The sequence below is a fragment of the Parambassis ranga genome, chromosome 9 (assembly GCF_900634625.1).
Source record: "Parambassis ranga chromosome 9, fParRan2.1, whole genome shotgun sequence".
Lineage (NCBI taxonomy): Eukaryota > Metazoa > Chordata > Actinopteri > Ambassidae > Parambassis > Parambassis ranga.
The window spans coordinates 14,196,411-14,219,178 of record NC_041030.1 but is presented as its reverse complement, the minus strand read 5'-3'; the positions used below and the strand labels follow the sequence as shown (position 1 = coordinate 14,219,178).

Sequence of the window (22,768 nt, the reverse complement as noted above, 5' to 3'; positions counted from 1 at the left end):
ACTGACAAAGCTTAAAAACCAACAAACAATATATTTAAAAAAATCTACTCAAGCATAAATAAGGAGTCCTGCAGACGAGCTGTGTGTGAGTGTGTATGGCGGGGTGACGCACTGACAGTGCCATGAGGTCTTTTATACACACACTGTCAACAAAACATCAAGTGATGATGTGACTCAGCTGTATAATATCAGGACTCCGACACACTCGTTTTCTTTGTACCTAAAATTAAAACAACTGCGAGCCTCTCTGCTGTTGAAACATAATAATAATGATGATAAAGAAACTCATTTTCAGTAGCTCTGTCAGCGCCTGTGCTCGTGAATTAAAACGTAATATATGTAATAAATAAAATACTTTAAGCAACCAGAGTTTGGTTAAAAATGTTTAAAAAAAAAAAGTACCGGAATAAAAATCAAATGATGTATGGTCAGGTATGTTTCTCTCTTTCAGTGAACTTACCAGCTGAAATGCTAACAAATCATTACAAAAGTGGAGCAGAGAAGAATGCTGATATAAACACTAAATGGGGCAATACTATAAAAATATTTCTCTCTCGAGGTGTTAGCAAAGTGACGCACTACTTGAGACAAAGCTGAGTTTGAGTACAAAACAAAATGTAAAGCTTAACACAAAAAACTTTGGCGCACTCTTGGTGGATTAGACCACCAGGAGAGAACTGAAAGAATGAAAACACATCACCACTGCCAACAAAGACAATAAGCAAACTGACACAAACACACACACACAATCCCCAATGGGTCCATCAGAGATGTGCAACTATTTAAACCCGCCTGTTAGAGGAGAGACGGGTCTGGGTGGGGTTTTGGGGAGGGGGCACAGACGCCATTTTGCACAGTGAACACAGGTCAGAGGTCACACGGCCGACCCATGGACAGCTCATATCGGCGCAAGTGGTTGACCAGAGACTGAACGTAGGTGAAGACACATTTGGAGTCTGGTTTATTACCCATGATCATCATGTCCTCCACCTCCAGCAACGGCATGCAGTTGGCGTAGGTCCTGAGGAGGAGGCAGACAGGACAGCGTGAAGAGGACTGAAGGAGGTGAAGCTCAGAGACCATCATGGTAAGTCAGTCAAGTGTTTCCTCAAGTCCCTCAGCTGCTCTTTGATATGGGTATAGTCTGCTTAATTTACTTTAAACTGCTCTTTGAACAAAAAAAATCATAAAAGCTCTGTGTAAATAAATAAAACAGTTTGAGGGTCATCTTGGAGCTATGTAGAGAGTGACCACAGGGTGGCATCACCTCCACACACATATCCTAACACAGCCTAAATCTCTCACATGAGAGAATAAATGTCAACAACACAAGATCTGTTTTCTTTAAAGGACTATTACAGTATGTTTAAAAGGCTTTTACAAGCCAAGTACATAAACAGCTGTAACGTCATAATGTCACGACTGATAAAAAGTCAGCAGACAACTCCGTCCTCTGCTTTGTTTCTTAAGTCGTCTGTTTGAAACGTTGTGATACAGCAGTTCCTTTTAAAGTGTTAAGCAGCAGTCCTGGCTCTCAGCCTGGGCCATATTCTGGCTATGCACACATACACACATACACACACACACACACCATCTTTGGTACTTTGGACCTGAGAAGCCTCAGATCAAACATCCGTTGTAAGAACATTAAAGTACACACACTCTCCATCACATTAAAGCTAAAGAGAGGTTCCCTCGTAAGTTTGTTTGTTCCCTCTCTCACCATAGGTTCAGTTTTAGGTGGGGCTGCCACTCTAGGAAGAATTTTTGGTTTTAACCAGGCCCTTCGTCACCAGACCCCTGTAGAACTCCTGCAGGTACGTGTACACACACTTCCAATCCGGCTCACGCATCTTCACCATGTCATCCACATCCAACAGCTGGGGACAGTCCACTAGTTTCCTGTACCCACACCCAGCGGGAAGAGGAAGAAGAGGAGGAGGAGGACAGGAATGAAGTACAGATAAATAGACACAGTGATAGCAGACAGTGTGGGAAAGACAGGAAAAGGAGAAAAATAAAAGAAGCAGTGAGCATCCAGTGTGGTGAATAAAAACACAAAGAGAAAGAACACAAAAAACAAAAACATTACATTCTCTGTGTCCACAAATATAACCATTCATTGTCATGCTTCATGAACAACACAATACATACACACACATGAGACAAAACAAAATGCCAAATGAGCCGTCGGTGAGGTGATGCTCATTTAGCCTTTTTGTTTGTTGTTGTTTTTTTCTGTGCACAATTTTCAAAACACACAACTATGACTACTATAGACACAGTGAAAAAAACAACAAGGTATTCTGCAAAAAAATACACACAATCTGACAGATACAATCATACAGTGACTCTAAGAACACACTGGTGCACAGACTGGTGTCGTCGTGTTTCTAGTTAAGAACAAACTCCTGAGGTGGTGATGGTGGAGGGGGCGGGCGGGGTCTGAGAAGTGAGTGACAGTGCAACACAAAAGGTAGCTGTGTGACAGTCCAGTGCCTAGTGTACAAATCACTACTAGAAACATCAGGATGGACATTACCCTACAAGGAGCATGTGAGCACGCACACATAGGAGGGTCGGGTTGTGATGGGTATCACAGGTGAGAAACTGTGTGATGCAAGATCAATGGGAAGGAGGACAGGAGAAGAGGGAGAGAGAGAGAGAGAGAGAGAGAGAGAGAGAAGAAAAGGCAGGGCCGAGACGAGACCCCGTCTATGTTTGAACCTGTTGGTTTTTTGGGGAAGGGTTTACTCGAGCATGATGGAGGGTGTCATGGAGGTTTAGAGTTATGAGAGTAGTAACGGGCTCAGGCAGCCTTGAGGGCAGGGTGGATACACCTGGGAGAGACACGGAAAGTTAACACTGGGGCATCATTCCACATATTATCGGTCCCTCTCAAGCAGACGCTGACATAGAGCAACGCTGAGAGAAAAGTGAAATAAACAAAAAAAGGCGAGCTGGAAAACCTCGAGCACCTACTCATCATATTTTTCCTGCCAGGTTAACTGCAGTTGATGTGGTTTCTCTGACAAACTTGCTAATAAACACCCAAACTGGTTAGTGCACATGTTAGGACAAACGGGTTGTCACTCACTCTGCAGCGCTGAAGGCCACCTCAAAGTTTTGCCTGCGGTTGCTGGGGCTCAGGGCGCTGTAGTCAAAGGCGTCAGGGAAGAAATTGTGCACCAGGGCACAAAATGCCATGCCGTTGCTCCAACTGGATGAAAAGTTCTGGATATCCACGTGCTGAGGGAGAAGATACGTGGACAGCAATAGATAAATGGTGGAAAAATTCGAAAAGTAGGAAAATATTTTTTCAAATCTTATCTAAGCTCAAGTTTTACTATCTGAGAAGAAGAGCACTTAACACACAGAAGGTTACTGTGGCCCAGCTGGCTCACCTCATACGAGCGAGTCTTGGCACGACACCAGTCGAGCAGCATCTGCTTGATGGAGTTTGCATTGGGTACACCAAAGCTGGTGGAACGCTGAACCTTGTTTACCTTGGCCACTGCCTGATTTCCAGGGCTGAAAAAGATAAGTCAGTTTGTGTTAATATTTACATGCTTTGATCTGCTCCTTTCCTTTCTTTGGTAGCGATACCTCTTTGTTTATCCTTACCCGCCTCCCTCCTTCTCCAGCTTCTCTATCATGGCCTTGCGGGCCTGCATGGCAGACGTCTTAGGCAGCGTCTGCGCCCTCATCACCTCTTTGCGCCTCTCCGCCTGCCTTCGCTCCACAGCGGCCAACCCACCACTTCGAGACGATGTGTCATCCTCGCGATCAAACACACTGAGGCAGTGACATGAAGAGCAAGTTAATCTGTGAAGTGCAGAGATATCAAACTCTGTGGAATTGCTGAGATGATGATTCATGACCCACCTGCCAACTTTTTTGCTTGTGTTGGAGGAGGAAGAAGAAGAGGAGGAGGAAGAAGTGTAGCTGTATGACTTTGTCTGGACTGTCCCTCCTGAAACAAACATATCCACATATAAATGATACTTGTAATGATAACTTTTATTTAAACTGTGTAATGATTAAAGAAATACAAACAAAACACAATGACTCACTGTCTGTCTTCTGCACATAACTGGCCTCAACAACAGTGCTGCGCGTCGATCTGCTCCCGTCATCTGAACACACACATCTCTCATTATTTATATGATACTGGACAGACAGATGTCCATTTGCACTTGTAAATTAAAACATGCTGTGGTGATTTCAGTGCATGAATACAGGCAGGTAAAAGGTTTAAATCTGAAAACTACCAGACTGGGCGAAGCGGTCTGTCTTGGTGACCTGGCTGAGGGTTGAACCATCTGCTGACTTCTCCACCTTTCTCATCACAACCTCTCCTGCCCCGACACCAGCACGACCTTTCTGCCCTCGCTCCTCTCTCTGCTGCCGGAGTTCTTGCAGGCGGGTCTCGCGCTCCTTTTCTCTCTGGTCTAGGGGTGGAGGAGTGAGGACAGGAGAGATGATGTCAGTGGAAAAAGCGGAGGAGGAGGAGGACAAAAGGTCCTAAACAAACTGACAGCACCTCATCTGACAGACACAGAGATGGATTAAAACCCAGCTCCCATATTTCAGGGGATACATTTCGGAATTCTTTCCCCTGTACTGTAAAATTCCTCAGGACGCACACAAACACTCACAGGTGGGAGATTTTTAGCAGAGTAAAGCAGTTAAATAATCCTGCACAAACATCACAGATCAAAGAGAGCAAACACAGACCTGATCGTCTAATGTGGAAAAATGCCAGACTCAGCAATGAACAAATGATACTGAACCTAAAGCATTTTAAACTGTTGAACCTTCTTCATGCTTGATGCCTCTGAGTGCACTGAGCTTATTTTTATTTTTAGTACAGATCCCTATGAGGAAATCCAATTAATTGTTTAACTGTCAGCAACCAGGAATCATATGGTGAGTGCTCAGTGAAAAACTCTCTGCATTCGTGCACAACAAACCAAACTGTCAACAAATCCTTCATTATCCACCACATCTGAGGGACCAACAATTGCAGTGGTCTGACAATGACAGGATGGTGCACACAGAAAAACAAACGCAGGCAATTATTAATGCACACTGCACACCACCTGTCCTACCTATTTCCTCTTGAGTACATCCCAGCATGGCCTCTGGGGGCAGAATTGTTCGAAATGTGTTAAGGCAGAGGAAACAATTAAGACCTCTCAGGTGTTATCACCAAGGAGCCTGTAGTCACTTTTTGGGCTAACAGATAAAAGATTGCTTTTCTGTGTACCTCTTTTTCTCTTACGAAGGTCCCTCATAGCAGCCCGGATCATCTTCCTCTCCTCAAAGTCCTTGGACTCATCGAGCTGTGAAGAGAGAAAAAAAGACAAATGGATACAAAAAGAGGTCATTCTTTGTTAAAAGCCAAAGTGACATGGCTTTAACAGAGCATGGTGCACACACACACACAACACTGAGCTGTGAATTTTCCAAACACACACTCACACAACTCACAGATTTAGTGTTAATGCATGACTCAAGTGGTGCTTTTAAATGATATTATACATTATGACTCAGGTGTGAAGTACCATTTTGTCAAGGAGCTCTTCATCCTCGATCGCAGCCAGCTGTTCAGCAGTCAGTTTTCCAGAGCACTCTGTGGGTTTGGTCTGACTGCTGGAGCCATTGGGGATGGCTGCGACATGACATGGCACCTGGACAGACGGCCCAGCTGAAAACACCGGCTCAGAGGCGACAACGGGCTCTGTCTCCATCTGCACAGGACGCAGAAATAGAATCAGCTGCATGGGATCATTCATTTTTAAAAGAAAACTGTGACCTTAGTTGGATATGTGCATTGCTTGAGAGAGCTCCTGGAGATGCAGTGTGTCTGTGCACTCACTAAAACACAAAGAGAGTGAAAAAAAACACATTTAAAGCTGGCGGATTTAGGGCGTAATAAGCACTAGAAGATTTTGGTTGAACACACTGCAGCCAAAATAGGCTTGATTGTGAAGCTTCCTGCCCTCTAATAGTCTCTTCTCTTTGTACCAAGACTGCCCACTCGCCATATCTCATAACTTCTTCCATTCCCTCTATTTTCCAGCTGGAGAGAGCGCCAGCGAGCACATGAGAGTACGAGAAACCCTGCCAGGTCACTTAGCTTATGAAGTGTGACTGACACATGAAGTGTCTTAATGATACCAAGCTGCTGCCAACTAAGAGTTTATGTGACAGGTTTGGTACACCACTGTGTCTGTAAGATAGAGACAACGCCATCCTCTCTGGTGTGCACGTGACAGAAGAAGTGACAGTGTGTGTGGAGCAGCAGAACTAACTAGTAAAGATACAAACATAACATTAAGTAAACCTTGCCCTTGTCCTGGCGTATTCTGACTGACTGTAAATCCTACAGAAAATACCTCTTAAAGTTTCACACAGGGCTGAATTCCTGTGGTAGACTACAGGCTCTAGCTGCGGCTTCAGTGCTTTTGTTGCAACTGAAGTCCAGGTCCAGATATAGCTCAGACAGCTGGCCCCATCCCTATCCACAGCCACTGAGCTCTCCTCTCTCAAGGCCCCATCCAGACCAGGTCTCAGCAGGGTGGGACGATGGCCAACACAGCCAAAGAGCTGCATGATCATAGGTGGCCCGTATTTTTAAGATTTTTCTGGACACAGACTTTTGACCCATGGGACAGGCTGGACTGAGAGGCACTTGACCGATAAAGAATGTTTTGGGACACAACACAGCCATAACAAGGACTCCGAGTCAGACTACGAGGGAATGTGTGTGGGGTGAGAAACTCCCAGATAACCTTAGTGCTCAAGTCATATTTCAGTAAAGACTGTGATTTCTGTGATATAAGAAAGACAACATGAATTATGGAAAAACCGACACTGGAGAAGGAGGGAAGCTGACAAGGACATTACCGATTATCACATATGTCTGTTGAGGAGATTAACACTAAAGAGTCACCTTTATTGAAGTAGCTGATTGGCAGACCCAGCTGTCTATGCAGAAGCAGACAGGAATATTTAACTGTGCACAGTTGAATAACTGAAGATGATGCTGCAAATACTCTGACAACGTTGAAAGTGTGAGTGAGCTCCACAATCTCGTTCCTGTAGGAGTCAGACATTTAGAAGCTGTACATATATGGCTTCCTTTTGGAAACTGTTTAACTCAGGAAGGCCTGACTGCAAATAACAAATGGACTACAATGTCCTCAGCAGCTAAATCCCTGGTTCATCTCTTGGCCAGCTAAAACAAGAACAACATCAAATTCTAAGGACATGTCCCTGCCAACCTTAACAGTATGAATGATATGAATCCAGCAGACTACAGATGCAACATTGCAACATTACCATTTTCCTCCACTAGGAACTGTAACCACTCAACAAAACACTTGCATGCAGACACACAGGACAGAGTGCCAGAACACAATCAGAGACACATGGTGTTACAGGGTTGGAATACCTCTGTGACACACTGCAGTAAAGTCGACCATAAACACAAGATGTCAAAACTGAATGACAGCTGAGATGGCTGAGGCTTTTTTCAGTTGAAGTGGAAGATTAAAATGTCACAGAAACAAACACATGGCCAACAAATAAAACAATGCACATTCTTCAACAGCCTTATCTGAGTCAAAGGCATGAGCAGTACCATGCTCTTGTTGGAAGAAGTGTTAGCCGTCAGAGAGGGAGCAGACAGGGAGCGTCGGGTTGCAAAAGCTGGAGGGTGAGAAACCGGTGAAGGGTCTAACTTCTGAGGTGTGTGTGATACGGAGATTGAGTCCTCCTGGCATGATGTGGGTTCCTGGGGTGCGCTTGTGTTAGCTGGTGTGTCTTGGGGTGTGCTGGATGGAGAATCTTTGGGAGTGCAGGATGAAAAGTCATCAAGTGCTTCAACCGTAGTTTCTTGTTGTGTGCAGGATGAAGTATCACTGGATGGAGTTTTGGCTTCACTGCTGTTAAGTTCCTGTAGTAACGGATCAGGCAGTCCCATCAGCTGACAAAGAGCCTCCACTTGCCTCACCACCATTTCCTGCTGAATCCTCAGCCTGAGGTTCTCCTCCTGCAGTCTGGTAATGGCCTCAGCCAAAGGAGTGACCTGAGCAGCAGCCTCCTCCAAGCGGGCATCCACTCGCTTCCCAAAGGCATGCAGGTCACTGTGGATCTCACCCACTGCACAGCGCAATGTCATCTCAAACTTCTTCTCACCAAACTGCTCCTCCTCATCTTCAGCTTCCTCCTGAGCAAGAAGATCCCCAATTACCTCCTCCAGACCGGACTCGGCACAAACGCTATCTGGACTGCCCAAAGCCTCTGGAGCCTGTGAGGCTGGGAGGAAGTCCAGGTTCACTCCAGGCATGGCCAGACAATGAGTATGTTTTTAGATCCACTTAAAAAAATGTAGTTTGTTCAGAGAAATCTAATGGTTGTGGGCTATGCCTCTGTTATGAGAGGAGAGGCTGTCCTTCCAAAACAATGTATGCTCTTTATACCCCCAGCAAACCCCTCTTCACAGGCCAATGACCTGACAACCAATGAGCATGCAGAGAATCCTGTTTCCCAGGCAGCCCCCACCCACTTTTTTCCAGGTGCCTTGTGCATGTATATTTAACTCCATGCCCCGCCATTATTCCACTGAGGGAGTTAGTCCTGGGGCACTGCTGGAGGTGAGGAGGTGCGGGTGACAACAATTTAGAAAACTCACCCCTCCCACAACTTTCCTTTTATTTAGCTCACGTCCTTCACACCTCGACTGGCAGCCAACAAGGGTTTACATGTGGCTCTAGGCCTGGGCAGAGTTAAAAGAATCACTTGTTAGTGTTTGACTCCTCCTAAAACTGCTCTCTAACAAAATGCAACCGAGTCCTGACTAATCAGGTCAGTTGTTTTCCATGACTGTTATTCAAAGTAGAGGGTAGATCAGTCCATGAAGGGCGAAGTGTTAGGGGATAAACTGGGGCTCAGTTCCCCATAGCTCTAAGCAAGGATGTCTGGAAGGACATCAGAGGCCTTTCAATGTTTTGTTTTAGGCTTACTGAGAAATGAGCGATTGAGCGAGCAACTCTGGCTGCAGCTTACATGGATGCTTCACAAGCTTTTGTGTTAAATTAAGATAAAGGTTTCTCCTAGAGTGCTGACAGAACACCGTGTATGTTCTTTACAAGGTTAGATGCTCAAGTGCATCTTTTAAATGCATTTTAAATGGAAATGTACACACTGTCTGCCTGAATGTGGTGAACACACACTGTCAATCATGTAAGATTAGAATAACCCAGGCTGGCATTCAGTGGAGGACAATATGACCAAAGGGCAACAATGGTCTTTAGACTACGTACTACAGGTACGCAAAATAGTTCATATGAAGAATGTGACCTCTGAGCAGAGGGGATAGAAATGCCGAGGGGAAGCAGGGAAACTGGGTCAAACCAACATGGTTCTATACTTACCCTGAAATTACCCACAACAATGTTCACCAAAGTTAGGACAACGTATAAAAACTGCATGCTACATGGGTCAGGGTTTGTGGATATTACTACAGCCCTGCCGGCATTCACCCAAGTTTCCAAAAATAGCATAGAACCATCACTGGGCAGATTATCAATACAAAATACAGAAGAACAAAGAGAAACTTCATCCACACAAAAAAGAAAAAGAACATTTCACCTCAGTTTGCAGACACATGTGAACTGGTTGCATAATCTGCATGTGTCATGGATCAGCAGCATGTAAACAACGAAGTCTTTATCCCTCTGTGTGACAGTGAGACCATCGGTCACAGACTATGGTTTTGTGTGTCCATGTTCACACAGCAGCTCTTGGCCGGTGTGACCTGGAGCTTGGCAATAATCTCTGTGACTTCAGGAAATGACTGACTGTCCTGTCATCACCAGGGCTATAAAGCTAGGGCATTATTTATATTTGTGCTCAAGGCCGAGCGCAGCAGTCGGCACGGACAGACCACAGAGATGAGCAGCAGCAGCTGAATTCACTCAGAGCAGGACAACTCGATAATTAGCTGCCGTATCACCTGTCTTCTCATTAATTTAAACTTAATCCTGCATTTATTATAAAGACTAAGAGGTTTGTGTTCTTTCCATTGTTTATATCATCTTAACCCTTCTCAAATAGACATAAAGGCACCATTCACAAAGCCAGCACTAATCAACACATTTTATTGGATTTAAAAAAAAAACCCATGTTAGGAAATAGTGGAGGTTAGACCACCAGAGAGAAACTAAGACCACCCAAACAGATCAGAGTTTCAGACAGAAGGTACTGTGGTCAATAAATATCCACTACACGGGAAGAGCTTATACAGCGGTTTCTGCACACTCCTGAACTTATTGATGTAACTTCCTCCTCTAACATGTCACCTTCTCCCTGCAGACACTACAACCACAGAAAGTAAGACGACAGGTGATTGCTGCCATTACCACCACCACCATTACTAGTTGATTCTAACCAACAGTGTCTGCTGCTATTTTTTACAATCTCATTATCTTTGTCACTGCTAGCATGCAAGCTGTGCTGTGTCAAATGTTGCAGCCAGTGAGACCGTCTTTTTTGCAATTTTTTTTTCCGTCATTTAAAATGTGACAATCACTTGCACACATGCACATTACCTGCAGAAGCTTTGTTTCTTCTTGCAAGACCTGTTGTCTTTTTATAAAAGAGACATGATATGTTTGTTCATTGCTGTCCCTGTGATTGTGCGCCTCAGCTGATGGAGACGGTCTGACTCCAACACCTTAAATCCACCCGGCCGACTTGTGGACCCTCCTACCAGCCCTAACTAACCAGATTACCCCAGGGTGGGGGAATACACAGACACCCTCCATTCATGAAGATATTTCCTTTCATGGAGCAGTGAGGAGGTTTAAAGGAATGAAGCAAATGGGAGTTCTCCCTAACCTCAGAGGTCACTTTACATCTTCTGTGACATCCAGCCAATCAGTGCACAGAGAACTACATCTTTAGGTTTTAACCACCCTAAGAAAAGACCAAGTGATGAGGAATTGTATCAACATGTGTTTTAAAGGCAGCTGGACAGCAATTTGCTGCAGATGAAGACAAACAGGTGTGATTTAGGAAACATTTCCCAGATAGACCTCAGTGGGCATGGCCTGCAGGGAGAAAACCAGAAATGCTTAGAACACCTCCCTCCCTCCTTCCTGCTCCTTCTCTCCTTTACATACCCTACAAGGACAGATGTGACTGCCTACCCACTCTGTGTTTGATAAACACTGTTCTTCTCTCCTCTCCCTCCTTTTCTCACACTCATTCTGTCCCTCACTATCCTGAATTCGGGCCTTTAGAGGTAATTACTGTGACAGGGACAAAGAAAGAAAAGCATCCCCTGTTGTGATCACTTCTCAAAGTTTCATGATTGCAGGATGGTACCTTGATGGAAGGTCCAGAGGAGAAGCTGGATGAGGACATCTTGAATGGTGTCGCTCTTAGGCCGAGGGTCAACTCTGAAACAGATTAGAAACAACAAAAGTTACTTTTCAGACTTTAAATTCTGAATAATTTGGCCAATATATAAGTACAGTATATATTTGAGATGTATGCACTGTGCTGGTGATAGCCATCAGTCAGTTATGTAACCTGCCACAGTCATAAATAACATAGGCTCACGTCTAACGAGAGACAAGTGAGAAAATGTAGATGACGCCATATTTAACGCTCCAGGAGTATGCACATGTGTTTCCTTGTGACCCGTTTCCTCTCTCATCCACACAGCAACACACACACAAAAGCTATATCATAAAAATGCAGCACAAGCACAGCACAGCGCACATCGAGTAGCCTTTGTAGTGCTTTGATGGAAACCGGAGACACCATCACAAGCTGCTTTTACTCAGAGTGAGACAGACAGGTTCCCAAAAAAGGACCACAAGACCATTAAAGCAAATTGAGCTGCAGAGAAGCCACATGACCCTCAGGAAGAAAACCCAGAGGGAGGAGGAGGAGGGAGTTCAGCTCACACCAGTTCAGCTGGAGTTTTAAATAAACTGTTTGGGTTGTAGGTACTGGGCTGCTGAGAAGAGCAGAGACATCGTGTTCGGACAGAAAGTGACAGCAGCTGTGGCAGTCGTGCTTCTGAATCTCAGTAATTTATCTCTGCCAGTTTTGTTTGCACTATGACCATATACTGTGCCGAGTACATTACTTTACAGGACATAAGTCAACTCCTAAAGAGGAGTCTACACTTCCTGTGTGTTTTTTTTAAATATGACAGTAGGCAAGCATAAGATCTACATGATATGCAATAGCTTTTTGGCCTTCTGAGCCACAGTTAAAGGCTCATCAGGTTATTGCTTTTTTGTGCTCTTTTTAGCATCAGTGGTTTCATGGGGTGTTTTCCTGACTTCTGGCTGACACTATATGCCTTCATTGTGTTGGACATGGATATTTTTTCTTGTTGGCCAACAATACAGACTGACAGGAAATACAACAAAGTTGTCCACGCACATTCAAACTGAGGATGTTGCTGTTTGAATCATGCTGAAATGAATGATGGACAGTAAGTGTGTGTTGTTTTAGATAAAGACGGCGGCAGACAATATCGACATAACATAGCAAACAGAGCACTGCACTGTGTTAAGCTGGCAGGCTTACACATTTGCACTGTAACAGTATTACTATTCAGTTTGGCCTGAGACAGCTAGTGCTTTCCTTTGTCTCAATATGTTCTCTGCTGTTGACCTATGACCTCACCCTCCCTCCAACATACTCACCCTATAACAAATACCCTTCAGTGCCACTGTGTCATCTAATATTCAGCAGTAACGACCATTCCCACTCATTCCTGTGCTTTGTTCCTTGCAAAAAACCCTAGTCATCATCCCACTTGTGACCCTTGGTGCTGGTCTCCTCCCACAGCGGCTGGGAGGAGAGAGTGACACAAAGTGGCTAATTTAAAAAACCAGCAGAGTCATGGTACGCTGCAGCTTTGCAACCTTTAAAATGTATTTTTGTGTTTAGTAAAAAGTCTAGCATAGTGTTATATAATCTGGACTTTGTGACCTAGAGTGTGAGTGCTCCTACCCGGTCGCTGCCCCAGAGTGCTGGTGGTGATGCGCTGGGTCATGTTGGTGATGGGTACGATGTTGCTTCTAGGGGCTGATGTGGAGGAGGTGGTGGTGCGCCCATCCTTGATCTCAATGGTGAGGAAGGTCTTCATGTCCGTCTCTGCCTCTCCCTGGGTGACCTTTTTTCCAGCTGCTCTCCCTGGGGTCTGCTCTTCCTTTGAGTTACTGGAGGCGTGTACATCTTTTTCAGCTGGATGCCTCATCCCACCCACTGAGCTCTGTGATTGGACGGCTGTGGACAGAAGTTTGTTAGCCATGCCTCTTGGCTGGGGTGTGGCCTGACTCTGGGATGCAGCAGAGGTGTTGGATGCAGAGTCCACACGTGGCCTGGCTGGCCTGTCTCCAGATGTGCTGAGGGATGCTGCTGTGTGTGTAAACAGCTCAGTAGCTTTTGAGAGGTTTGGCTGGCCACTACTGCCAGTCAGGGTCCCATTCCTGAGTGGTGTCTTCTTCAGAGCTGCGGTACTGGGGCCCTGGCTGGGCTCTGTGAACTTGCGCATACGATCACGGACAGAGTTGGTGCGGTTAAACTGCTCCAATGTAACATCTTTCTTCTCAGTTGCTGTTAAGACAAAATGCAGAAGAGGAGTTCAGCCTGGATCACCCCTCCACTATTTAGGCTTAATTTAGCACAGTCACAACCTCTTGCTCATCTCCTCCTCCACCTCAGAAGCCCTTACAATCCCATTTCTCTCTTCCTGAGTGAAAATGGTGTATTAGTGACATGTCTTCATCTAAGCTCTCTGTGAGCACTGTGCATGGTTTGTTTCCCCACGGTCTTACAGGCAGTTGAAATGTAACAAATTACACAATATAAATAAAGTAAACAATAAATGAATGAATGTTCTGACTCTTTGGTTAATAAGTATCACTATTGATTTGCTGTGTATTGATTTTTTTGCTGATTAATCATTGCAGGAATGTCAGAGTAGGACTTGTTTCTCACCAGAATCCTTTGCTTTGCCTTGAGTGAGGGAGACATCACTGTTCACTGTTATCTAAATAAGGAAAAACAAAGAAGCATGACAGAACAATAAGCAGAGGAAGCAGAGGAGATCAAAGGTCAGCATGAACAGTGCCTGGATTGACAACCACAAAAAGGCTACATGTTTAACAGAGCAGTAATTCATGAATCTGCATAGATAGCTGTGGTGACAACTACACACACACACACACAGGCCTGCATAGTCCTAAACAGAATCTAGTGCTGGTGTTTTCATTATGTAACAGTTGGGTTTAGAGTGAAGCCGAGGGCCTCTGTTCTTTTTCTGGCAGCCGACCCATGATGGACCCCAGAGTGTTTACATTTCTCTCAGGAGACCAAGCATCAGCGTGTATATTGCACTGAACAATAAAAGAAGGTCCGGGGCCGGCCTTGTGTAAACACATTTAGTGCAGCGACACAATGGCGTCATGGTGACCCGAGCCCCTAAGATGGGAAATGCAGCTTAACGGTAAGCAGTCAGCAGCAGCAACGGGAACTCTGTGTGTTCAGGCTACAGCCTGAAAAGAGACAGAATCTCTGGCCTAAAATGCCATTAATCTGTCTCTGACATCAGGTGGAACTGAGGTGAAGCAGAGACAGTCAGGTGTGCAGTTTTGTTTGTGTAACCCAGTAACAAAAGTCAAACAGCATCTAACAGGAGCTTGGTGTGGTGTGTTTATAGATGCCGATGTAATCTGGGTGTCACAGAAAAATGGAGTGTCAGGGATATTAAAAAGGAAAGGAGAGCCGAGTGCACTCGGCAGCTCAGCACCCCACTCTAGTGGTGCAGTGCTGGTGTGGTGGTGTTGCTGCTCAGCCAGACTGAAGTGTTCAGAAAAAAGATGACAAAACTCTTGATTACCCACACAGACGTCAAACATTCATCTGACAGAAGGGTTGTATACGTCACCTTTTGCTTCTGGAAGTCAGTTTTTCCCTTGCTGCTCCCATTGAGCAGGCCATTTGCAGTATCTCTCCGAGATAAAACGGCCCCATCAGGCTGCTCCTGGTCCATGCTGTGGTTCGGTTTAGACGGGGTCTGACCCTGGCTTCTGCTCTCAGTTTCTGAATCTGTGCTGTAAGTTGAACTGCTCGTGGCCACCTCCACTTCCTCTGCAGGACCCCTCTCTTCAGAGGACATACTCACGCTCCGGTCAGATGTCCCTGAGTCCGTCCGTTTCCTTGACAACAGGCTGATGGTGTCTGAAGCTCCAGAGCCTAGACGGGGTCTGCTGCATGAATCCGACGCATCTGAGCCCAGCCTCTGTCTGCCATAAGACTGTGAGCCGGCGCTTCGATCTGACGCCCCGGAGTCCAGCCGGCCACGCTGGAAGGAACTCTGGCTCCTGTCTGAGGCTCCAGAGTCTAACCGGGCTCTAAATGCTGAGCCCAGACTCTTTTCTGAGGACACAGAATCCAGGTTGGACCTGGATAAGACCGAGGTCACACTGCGGTCTGAAGCTATGGAGTCTGACCTTTGACGGTAAGCCAGAACCAGGTCAGGCTCTGAGGTCATAGCTTCTCGTGGAGGCTGGATTAGCAGAGGTCCGGGGCCATCTTCCTTTACCAGGTGATCCAGAACCAAAACCATGCCTGATTTGGAGCCTGATAAAAAAAAAAACAAATATGACAATGATTTAATTTTTTCTCACATCAGCACAGAGTTAATGTGGCGAGGGTGTTGCTGCATGTGAGCAAAGGAAACAGTAGGTGGTAAAGTTTGAGACCGAAACTATTTAAATGAAATACTTCCGCAGCACTGGGGCCCCAGGAGAGGCCAGGCTAGAAAATATCGCTCAGGATCACAGAGGAGGCATGTGGAGACATGAGGGGATGTAGACATTTCCCTCTAGACTGGCCTCAGTTCCTGAGCGAGATTTGTGAGATTGTGCGGGTGGATGTGCGTAAAAGAGAAAAGGTAGCATGTGGCAAAGTACTTCCCCTCCTCTCCCCTCTGTCTAAGTCCTTCACTGCTCCCTCTCTCCCCAGGAAACCACACTCCACAAACAACACAGTGGTGCCCACATCCTCCTCCAGTGATGGCCTCTACCTCCAACACCACACAGTGCTGCTCTGTGATAGAATATCTGAGGTTGTGTGGGTACCACAGATAAGGAAAACAGTGTATCCAGTTCCCACATCAAATGCAAGGAACGAAAACAATTCTGGGTGACATTAGTTTCACATCCAAATGGGGTTCACCAAGAATACACATCTGTTATTTACAAACCAAATCATAGAGGGACTCCAGTCTGACTGGAGGCAGCCAGCACAGTCTCTTTCATCATAATCAAGTGTGATCACACTCACTGCCTCATTTAAAGCAGCTGATCTTTATTTATTCATTATTGCATAACACCTCCTGAAAAAGAAGCCCAGCACACAATACACAGTTCATAAACAATCATGTTTACTCTCACAGCACTAGTTTACAAATTACTTTAGACACAAGAGAAGATAAAAATGACGGCAAGCTGTTGATTAAACAGACCAGATGATTATGTAATGCCACACAATTAGGACAATTAGGATAAATCGCCACTATTCTTGCATGTGACACCATGAATAGTCGTTCAGACTGCAGTGTCTACATCCAATGATGCACCCAAACTCATTAACAGTCAAGTGCAACTGAAGTGAGGGCCAAACACACACACATACTGAGATTCTCTAACACACGCTCACGTTATTGTTCATGTGCCATTGGAACCCCGTCATATGTATTGTCCAGCAACTTCTGGGAAAATCCCCACTGCCATGGATAATGAGAAGCTTGCTTTTTACTTTAAAATAGCTACGCTTGTGCAGTGCCAGTCAATATATAGAACACAAAGGATAACCAAGAGTTTTCGTTGAACGGCTTTCACAGTGAGGCAGTGACCCGAAGACGGCCACTTGTCCTCGCTGTGAGGGAGAAAACACGTGGTTTTTGGATTTTCTTCAGCTGCTCATGATGAGTTCAAATTAGGTTCATCACACCTCAGCTTTATCTTCCCAGTCTTCTCACAGACGTTGTTACTCCATAATGTTATTTACTACTAGCTTGTACAGCCATCTCTGGAAACTGGAATGTGAGCAGTGGTTTGAGCTAAACACTCCAATGTGATTGTGACATTACAGACACCCAATGGGATGACAGCACTGGTCTGCTTTACTTTTTCATTTATTAGGTGTGAACAATGAAAAAGTATTGAAAGAAGTGTGCTTCATGATGACTGCAGGTCATGTTGCAAGACGAGTTTTATGATAATGAACTCTGACTTTATTGACGTGCAACATCATCTTTTAAATCAGCATATAGAACCATTCAAACAGGCCCTCCAAAATGGTGGTGATGGTCAAAAGCAACCGTTAATTCTTTATAATTAAGTTAAATAAGAGTGGTTGAGCATTTTGTTTAGAGAGTTTACTTTGGGATTACAGCACTTCTGAGGCTATGAATGACACATATGGTGCAGACTTTGTGAATGGATGTGACCTAATATTGACAGTAATAACCATGTTCACTGGGTTTCTGTGTGAAAATGTAGCTAGTGTGTCAGTGTTTCTGGGTTTTGGTTAAATTGAGGCACATTCCACTGAGAGTCTTTGAAGACGCTTCACTTGCTAAATCATAGCTTTACCTGCTACAGTTTGCACTTTGAATGCAGTCCAGCTGGACACTAAAGCGAGTAAATATAAGCTTCTTTTGTCTGAAAGGTGGAGGTATGTGTTTGTGCTACGTTCAAAGACCAAGAAAGAAAAAAAAAACACCAATCATCCAAGTTAATCTCTTATTTTCTGCCACTTTCGCTCAGCCCCTTCAGGAACCACAGGGCTGGCTGCACAGTTCCAACCACAAAAGTCCTGAGTCTTTGTTGACTTTTGCTTTTCTATGGTGGTCTTTTTTTGTTGTTGAGCCTAGTTTCACCCTGGTTTAAATTGTAAGGCAGTGATAAATCACAAAGAGTGGGGAGTTTCTCCGCCACGTCAAGAAACCCTTAGTTCTGTTCTGGGTATCTGCTTTATTTAGCAGAGGTGTGGTTGTTGTGTTTCCCTTTGCTGCTTCCCATAACCCCAACACCAAATCCTAGTCCATTTGAAGGACACTTGAGAGCCAAACCCAGGGCAGGCCAGGCCACACAGAATGACATTATTATGGTGGTCAGCCTCAGGCCATGTTCTAGTTAGAAAAATAACCTTTTCCCCCAAAGATGATCAAAGTTAAATGTTCTTTAATGTGTTCTTTAATGTAATCTTTTTAAAAACCATAAATAGTTTTGTAAGAACACATATAGCTTGTTAATAATGAACTTCTGTTGTTTTACAAGCTACTCACTGTGAGTGTTCCTGCTTAGTTTTGTGGATATGAGTGAAGGAAGCACATTCATTCCCTCCTAAAGGCATGCATTCATGCCACTTCATTGATGGCTGGACTAACTGAGAGGTTAATGAAATTACTTCACACTTAAGAAGGTAGAGTCAATAGGCCTGTGGCTGTGAGTGACTCCAAACAGTTAATAAAGTTAGATGAAGGAGCTTAAAGAGCCTGCACTAATATGACCTCCTGACCACCACCTCAGGAGAATGGCTCCTTTTGCCAACCACAGGCAACAGGCAGCCAACATGTGTGCATTCACAGCTACATGTAACAGTGGCGGTCAGTGTTATGTGTGCCTATCCTTACTGTGACCTTTAGTACGTTTACAGTATACACAGGCTTTTGTATTTCAGTGTGACGTGACTAAAAATGATGTAAGTGTGAGGGTGTACATGTACTGGTGTTTTTATTACATACAGGCTTTTTTTAGGGAGGAAAAGAATGGTCACATTCAGGCTTAAGAAGTGTTTCTTACCTTTTCTCTGCAGCTCTCTGTTCTGTTGTGTCTGCTGGATCTGAGTTCTGATGCTGTCACGCTCTGTCTCCTGTAAATAAATAATAATAATAAAAAAAGAATTACACTCAAATACAGCTGTAAAACCACACAGCTTTCTGTCTTAGGTCACAGATTAAATACTATCACATCAGCCGCCTGCTACCACACTGCCAACGGCACAGTAAAAAAACATCAGTTCCACGTTTCTCATCTGTTTGAGGCCAGCTGGATATCCCAACCGTCTTTTGTCTGAGGCTGAGGTCAAATGCTCCAGCCATGGTGAGCAACACACTCGAGCAGCTGGAAAAGTAAAGATCTATTTTATTTTCCATTGTGTATGTCTGAGAAGGAGACGCCAACACGAGTGCCAACAGGGCCAACATATATACATTCACCACATGCTTTGATGGATATCACCTGCACCTTCAGATTACCTGCAGCTAGGCCACAACACCTCTGCCCCTAATCTCCCAAAAACGTGAGGAAACAGCCGTAGAATGCGAGACACCTCAGGGGAGAGGCCGCGGCATTTTGGCATATGGAGAGGAAACAGCAGAGGTGTGGAGAAGAGGATGGAGGGAGAAAGATGTCGATGCCGACACTACTGTTGGGCCTCTGGTGCCCTGACCTTGAGCTACTCCACAGGAGAATCAGCTGCACAAATAAGACTTCTCTGAGCACATGCACACACACACACACACTTCCTTATATGCATTCATAATCTAAAAGCCTTCCAAACGTTTCTATTAAAGGACACAAAGCTCTTCAGGCATCATCCTGTGGCTCATTTGAAATGATGAACTACATCACATAATTTCATTAAAAGGTGTTTTATAAAAGCATCTGGGTTAAGAATATTCTGACAAAAGATTGGGTGGATCCTGAAAAAACATACAAGACGAGACCTTACACACTGAAAATATAATACAGATTTACAGCCTACTATTAACTTCAGAATGGTTCTAAAAACACATTCACAGTCTCTCAAGCAAAAAAAACTAAACACACCCAGCCACACAATCACAGTGTACCATGTGTAAACACTGTTAACCCAGACCAGAGACAGGCTCAGTTGTCAGCAGCAGTGATAGCGTGAAAATCTTACTAATCACACTCTTTGTGTATTAATCAACAAGTTAACATTGATGTTCACATGCAGTGGTGCTCAGTGTGTAATTACCAATTCATCAGTGTAAATGGAACATGGTGAGGTTTAATAACAAGTGGCAATGTTGACATTTGATATGTGTCAATGAGAAAAACATAACCAACTTTATGTGACAAAGCCACAGGAGCAGGACTACACACCGTGCTTTAAACACACAGATGTGAGAAAGGACTTGAGGCTTTCTGCTCCATTGACTGTGAGCTTCCCCACCTTGAGCAGATTACAGAGCACAGCAGCTCAATCACTGAAGAGAAAATGTAATCAGAACCTCCAGAATAAACAGGAAAGGTGAATCTCAGGTTTAAATACAATAAGTTTTGGGGCTGAAGTCATCTAGGAGAGATCAATGTGTTCTTTTAAAAAGGGAGTTAAACTACTTAAATCATAAATCTACACAACAGGTGCTCCAGTGTCACTTTTTCCAGCCTCTACTTTTTCCATATGGAGCACAAAAAAAGAGCAGCAGCACAGATTCTGTGGCACGAAAACATCATCTCAGCTTTTCAAGACGACAGTAAACGTTGCTGATACAGTCTGGCTCGCCGCAGGGAAAAGCAGATTCCTCTTTTTAAAGAGTCATCAAAGTGTCTGATGAGTTTGGAGGACACAAAGTGAAGACACACACACACACACACAAAGGGCATCCAGTCAAAGAGTCGCAGGGGAGATAATTGTGTTGAGCCGTAAACTCAATTAAAGACGAGGAGTCTTTCCTCACACTCTCCTCCTGCTTCTACCAGGAGTCAGACAGACAGCCATCATTTCAAAGCTCCCACTAAACCACAGGGAACATATTTCTCACAGACAGTGAGGCAGAGTGAAAGAAAAAAGGGGGAAGATAAAGTGGAACTGGAGAAGGAGACCGGAGCAAAGGACCTGCTGCCAGCCACCATGCTGTCATTAGCGGCTTTCCTTTGGCCGGGACAGTCAGAACCTGACAGAGTGGAACCAACACTGACACCATCACACTCCAGTGCAGCCACGGCACACTGTCCCATCTGGCTTCAGGAGCCTGTTTGTGTAGGACTATAATTGCAAAATCTCCAACTCGTAAACAACAAAAAACAACTGTCCTCCGTGGTGACCACAGCGAGGCGTGGACCATCTGGACTCCTCTGAACCCTCAACTCCACAAAAAATAAAACAACAACAATGAGCAATGACACACACACACCTCCTTCACCAGCCAGGATTTAACACACTAAGCTTCACTGCCACAGTTTTCCATGAATGTTAAATCCATCACACCAGTGGTGAGGTCAGACCATCTGAGGGTCTTCCATGCCTCCACGTGGAAGACGAAACCCTGGCGGCTCACTTTCCATTACTGCAGCCTGTGGAGGAACCACACACTCGGCTCACCTCCAGTAACTGAAATACAGTAGCTGGAGTGAAGTAGCAATCATCTACATATCACACACACACACACTCAGAACCCACAGAAGCTGTCAACCCAGAGTCTCACTCCCATTTTTACTTACTGCAAAATCATCACATGCCAATCGAAGCCTTTATAAAAATGGATCCTGCTGTACTTCTCCTCCTGCTGCACACTTCTTTAACTCATTTACAAAGTCTACTAAACCCTCTCCAGGCTTGGTCTTAGACAGTTAAGCTACTCTTTCCTCAGGCCTCTTCTTGCAACATGTTCATAATGAGCTCAGTGAACAAACAAGAGCCTGTCTGGAGGGAAAAAAACCCACCCAACAACCTACCTGAGCTCTCACAACACACCTGGACGGTCGATAAATCCTTATCATAAAATGAAAGCAGTCATCAAGGTATTTCATAACATTACTTGTGTCAATAAAATCCATGCAATAGATCATAACTGTCATTAAACTGTCAGCTAAAATAAACATAAAGTGATCTGACCTGTAGAGTAAACACAGACGCAGCCACATCCCATTCTCCAACCAGACAGAATCACGGAATGAAGAAGAAGAAAGTCAGAGGAGCGTTTGGTCTGTGACACAGGACAGCTAGAAAATCAGAGTGACATTTACCTTCTCTCCAGCACACTGCCTGCCTCTTTCCCTGCCTCTCTCTCTCTCTCTTTCAGCAGTCACCCTTTTGGAGTCAGGACGTCCGCTACTCTATGCCGCTCTGCTCCTTCAGTCACATCATACACACACACAGACAAACATTTACATCACCACAAACACCACACACACACTCATAACAGGCCACTCCCTTGACTTCCCCTCCCTCCCATTCTGTCTCCAGAGAGATCTGACCCCCTCCACACACACTCACACACTTTCCTCCCAGGTTAATGGGTTGCCTGGTTGACACATTAACTTCAAACATACTCTGCTTTTGCTTTGACCTCTTTTTATTTTACTGAAACACTTAAATTATAATATTTTAGTGTTACTAGGTTATAATAATAAAAGATATCGTAGTTTTTACATTTTTCTAATTTTTTTTACTCAAATGTTTGATGATGAACAGCCGCATTATTTAAACTCACACTCACAGGTTCTTCAGTTGGTTTTAAGCAGCTGCCTGTATACGCATGTTGCGTGTTTGTGTGTGGATTGGACGCCTATCTAGGACCACCATCTTCCATGGGACAATTGCAAACAGCTCAAAGAGATCCGCTGCTGTGATGTGAGTGGAAGGAGCCCTGCTGCTATGGGTCGATGTTGGTTTTGGCTACGTCCCC

At 44.7% G+C, this 22,768-nt stretch overlaps 1 protein-coding gene across 5 annotated transcripts in view; it reads right to left on the bottom strand.

Annotated features, from left to right (window-relative positions):
• Positions 1 to 394: 394 nt before the first annotated feature.
• smtnb (smoothelin b) overlaps positions 395 to 22,768 on the bottom strand; it is a 38,257-nt gene continuing 15,883 nt past the window's right edge. The window contains exons 1-16 of one of the 5 annotated variants that reach the window (XM_028415275.1): positions 21,976 to 22,042; positions 18,912 to 18,981; positions 14,987 to 15,681; positions 14,038 to 14,089; positions 13,048 to 13,653; positions 11,398 to 11,471; positions 5,568 to 5,753; positions 5,270 to 5,345; positions 5,112 to 5,144; positions 4,272 to 4,451; positions 4,074 to 4,136; positions 3,886 to 3,973; positions 3,625 to 3,795; positions 3,405 to 3,531; positions 3,098 to 3,249; positions 395 to 1,021 (exon numbers count right to left, since the gene is read on the bottom strand). In XM_028415275.1, the coding sequence (XP_028271076.1) occupies positions 868 to 1,021; positions 3,098 to 3,249; positions 3,405 to 3,531; positions 3,625 to 3,795; positions 3,886 to 3,973; positions 4,074 to 4,136; positions 4,272 to 4,451; positions 5,112 to 5,144; positions 5,270 to 5,345; positions 5,568 to 5,753; positions 11,398 to 11,471; positions 13,048 to 13,653; positions 14,038 to 14,089; positions 14,987 to 15,667 (2,643 nt within the window). In that variant the 5' untranslated portion in view covers positions 15,668 to 15,681; positions 18,912 to 18,981; positions 21,976 to 22,042 and the 3' untranslated portion in view covers positions 395 to 867. Of the gene's footprint in view, positions 1,022 to 1,723; positions 1,903 to 3,097; positions 3,250 to 3,404; positions 3,532 to 3,624; positions 3,796 to 3,885; positions 3,974 to 4,073; positions 4,137 to 4,271; positions 4,452 to 5,111; positions 5,145 to 5,269; positions 5,346 to 5,567; positions 5,754 to 11,397; positions 11,472 to 13,047; positions 13,654 to 14,037; positions 14,090 to 14,986; positions 15,682 to 18,911; positions 18,982 to 21,975; positions 22,043 to 22,768 lie in introns of those variants that run through there. The other 4 variants (XM_028415273.1, XM_028415271.1, XM_028415276.1 and 1 more) reach the window with 4 other exon arrangements.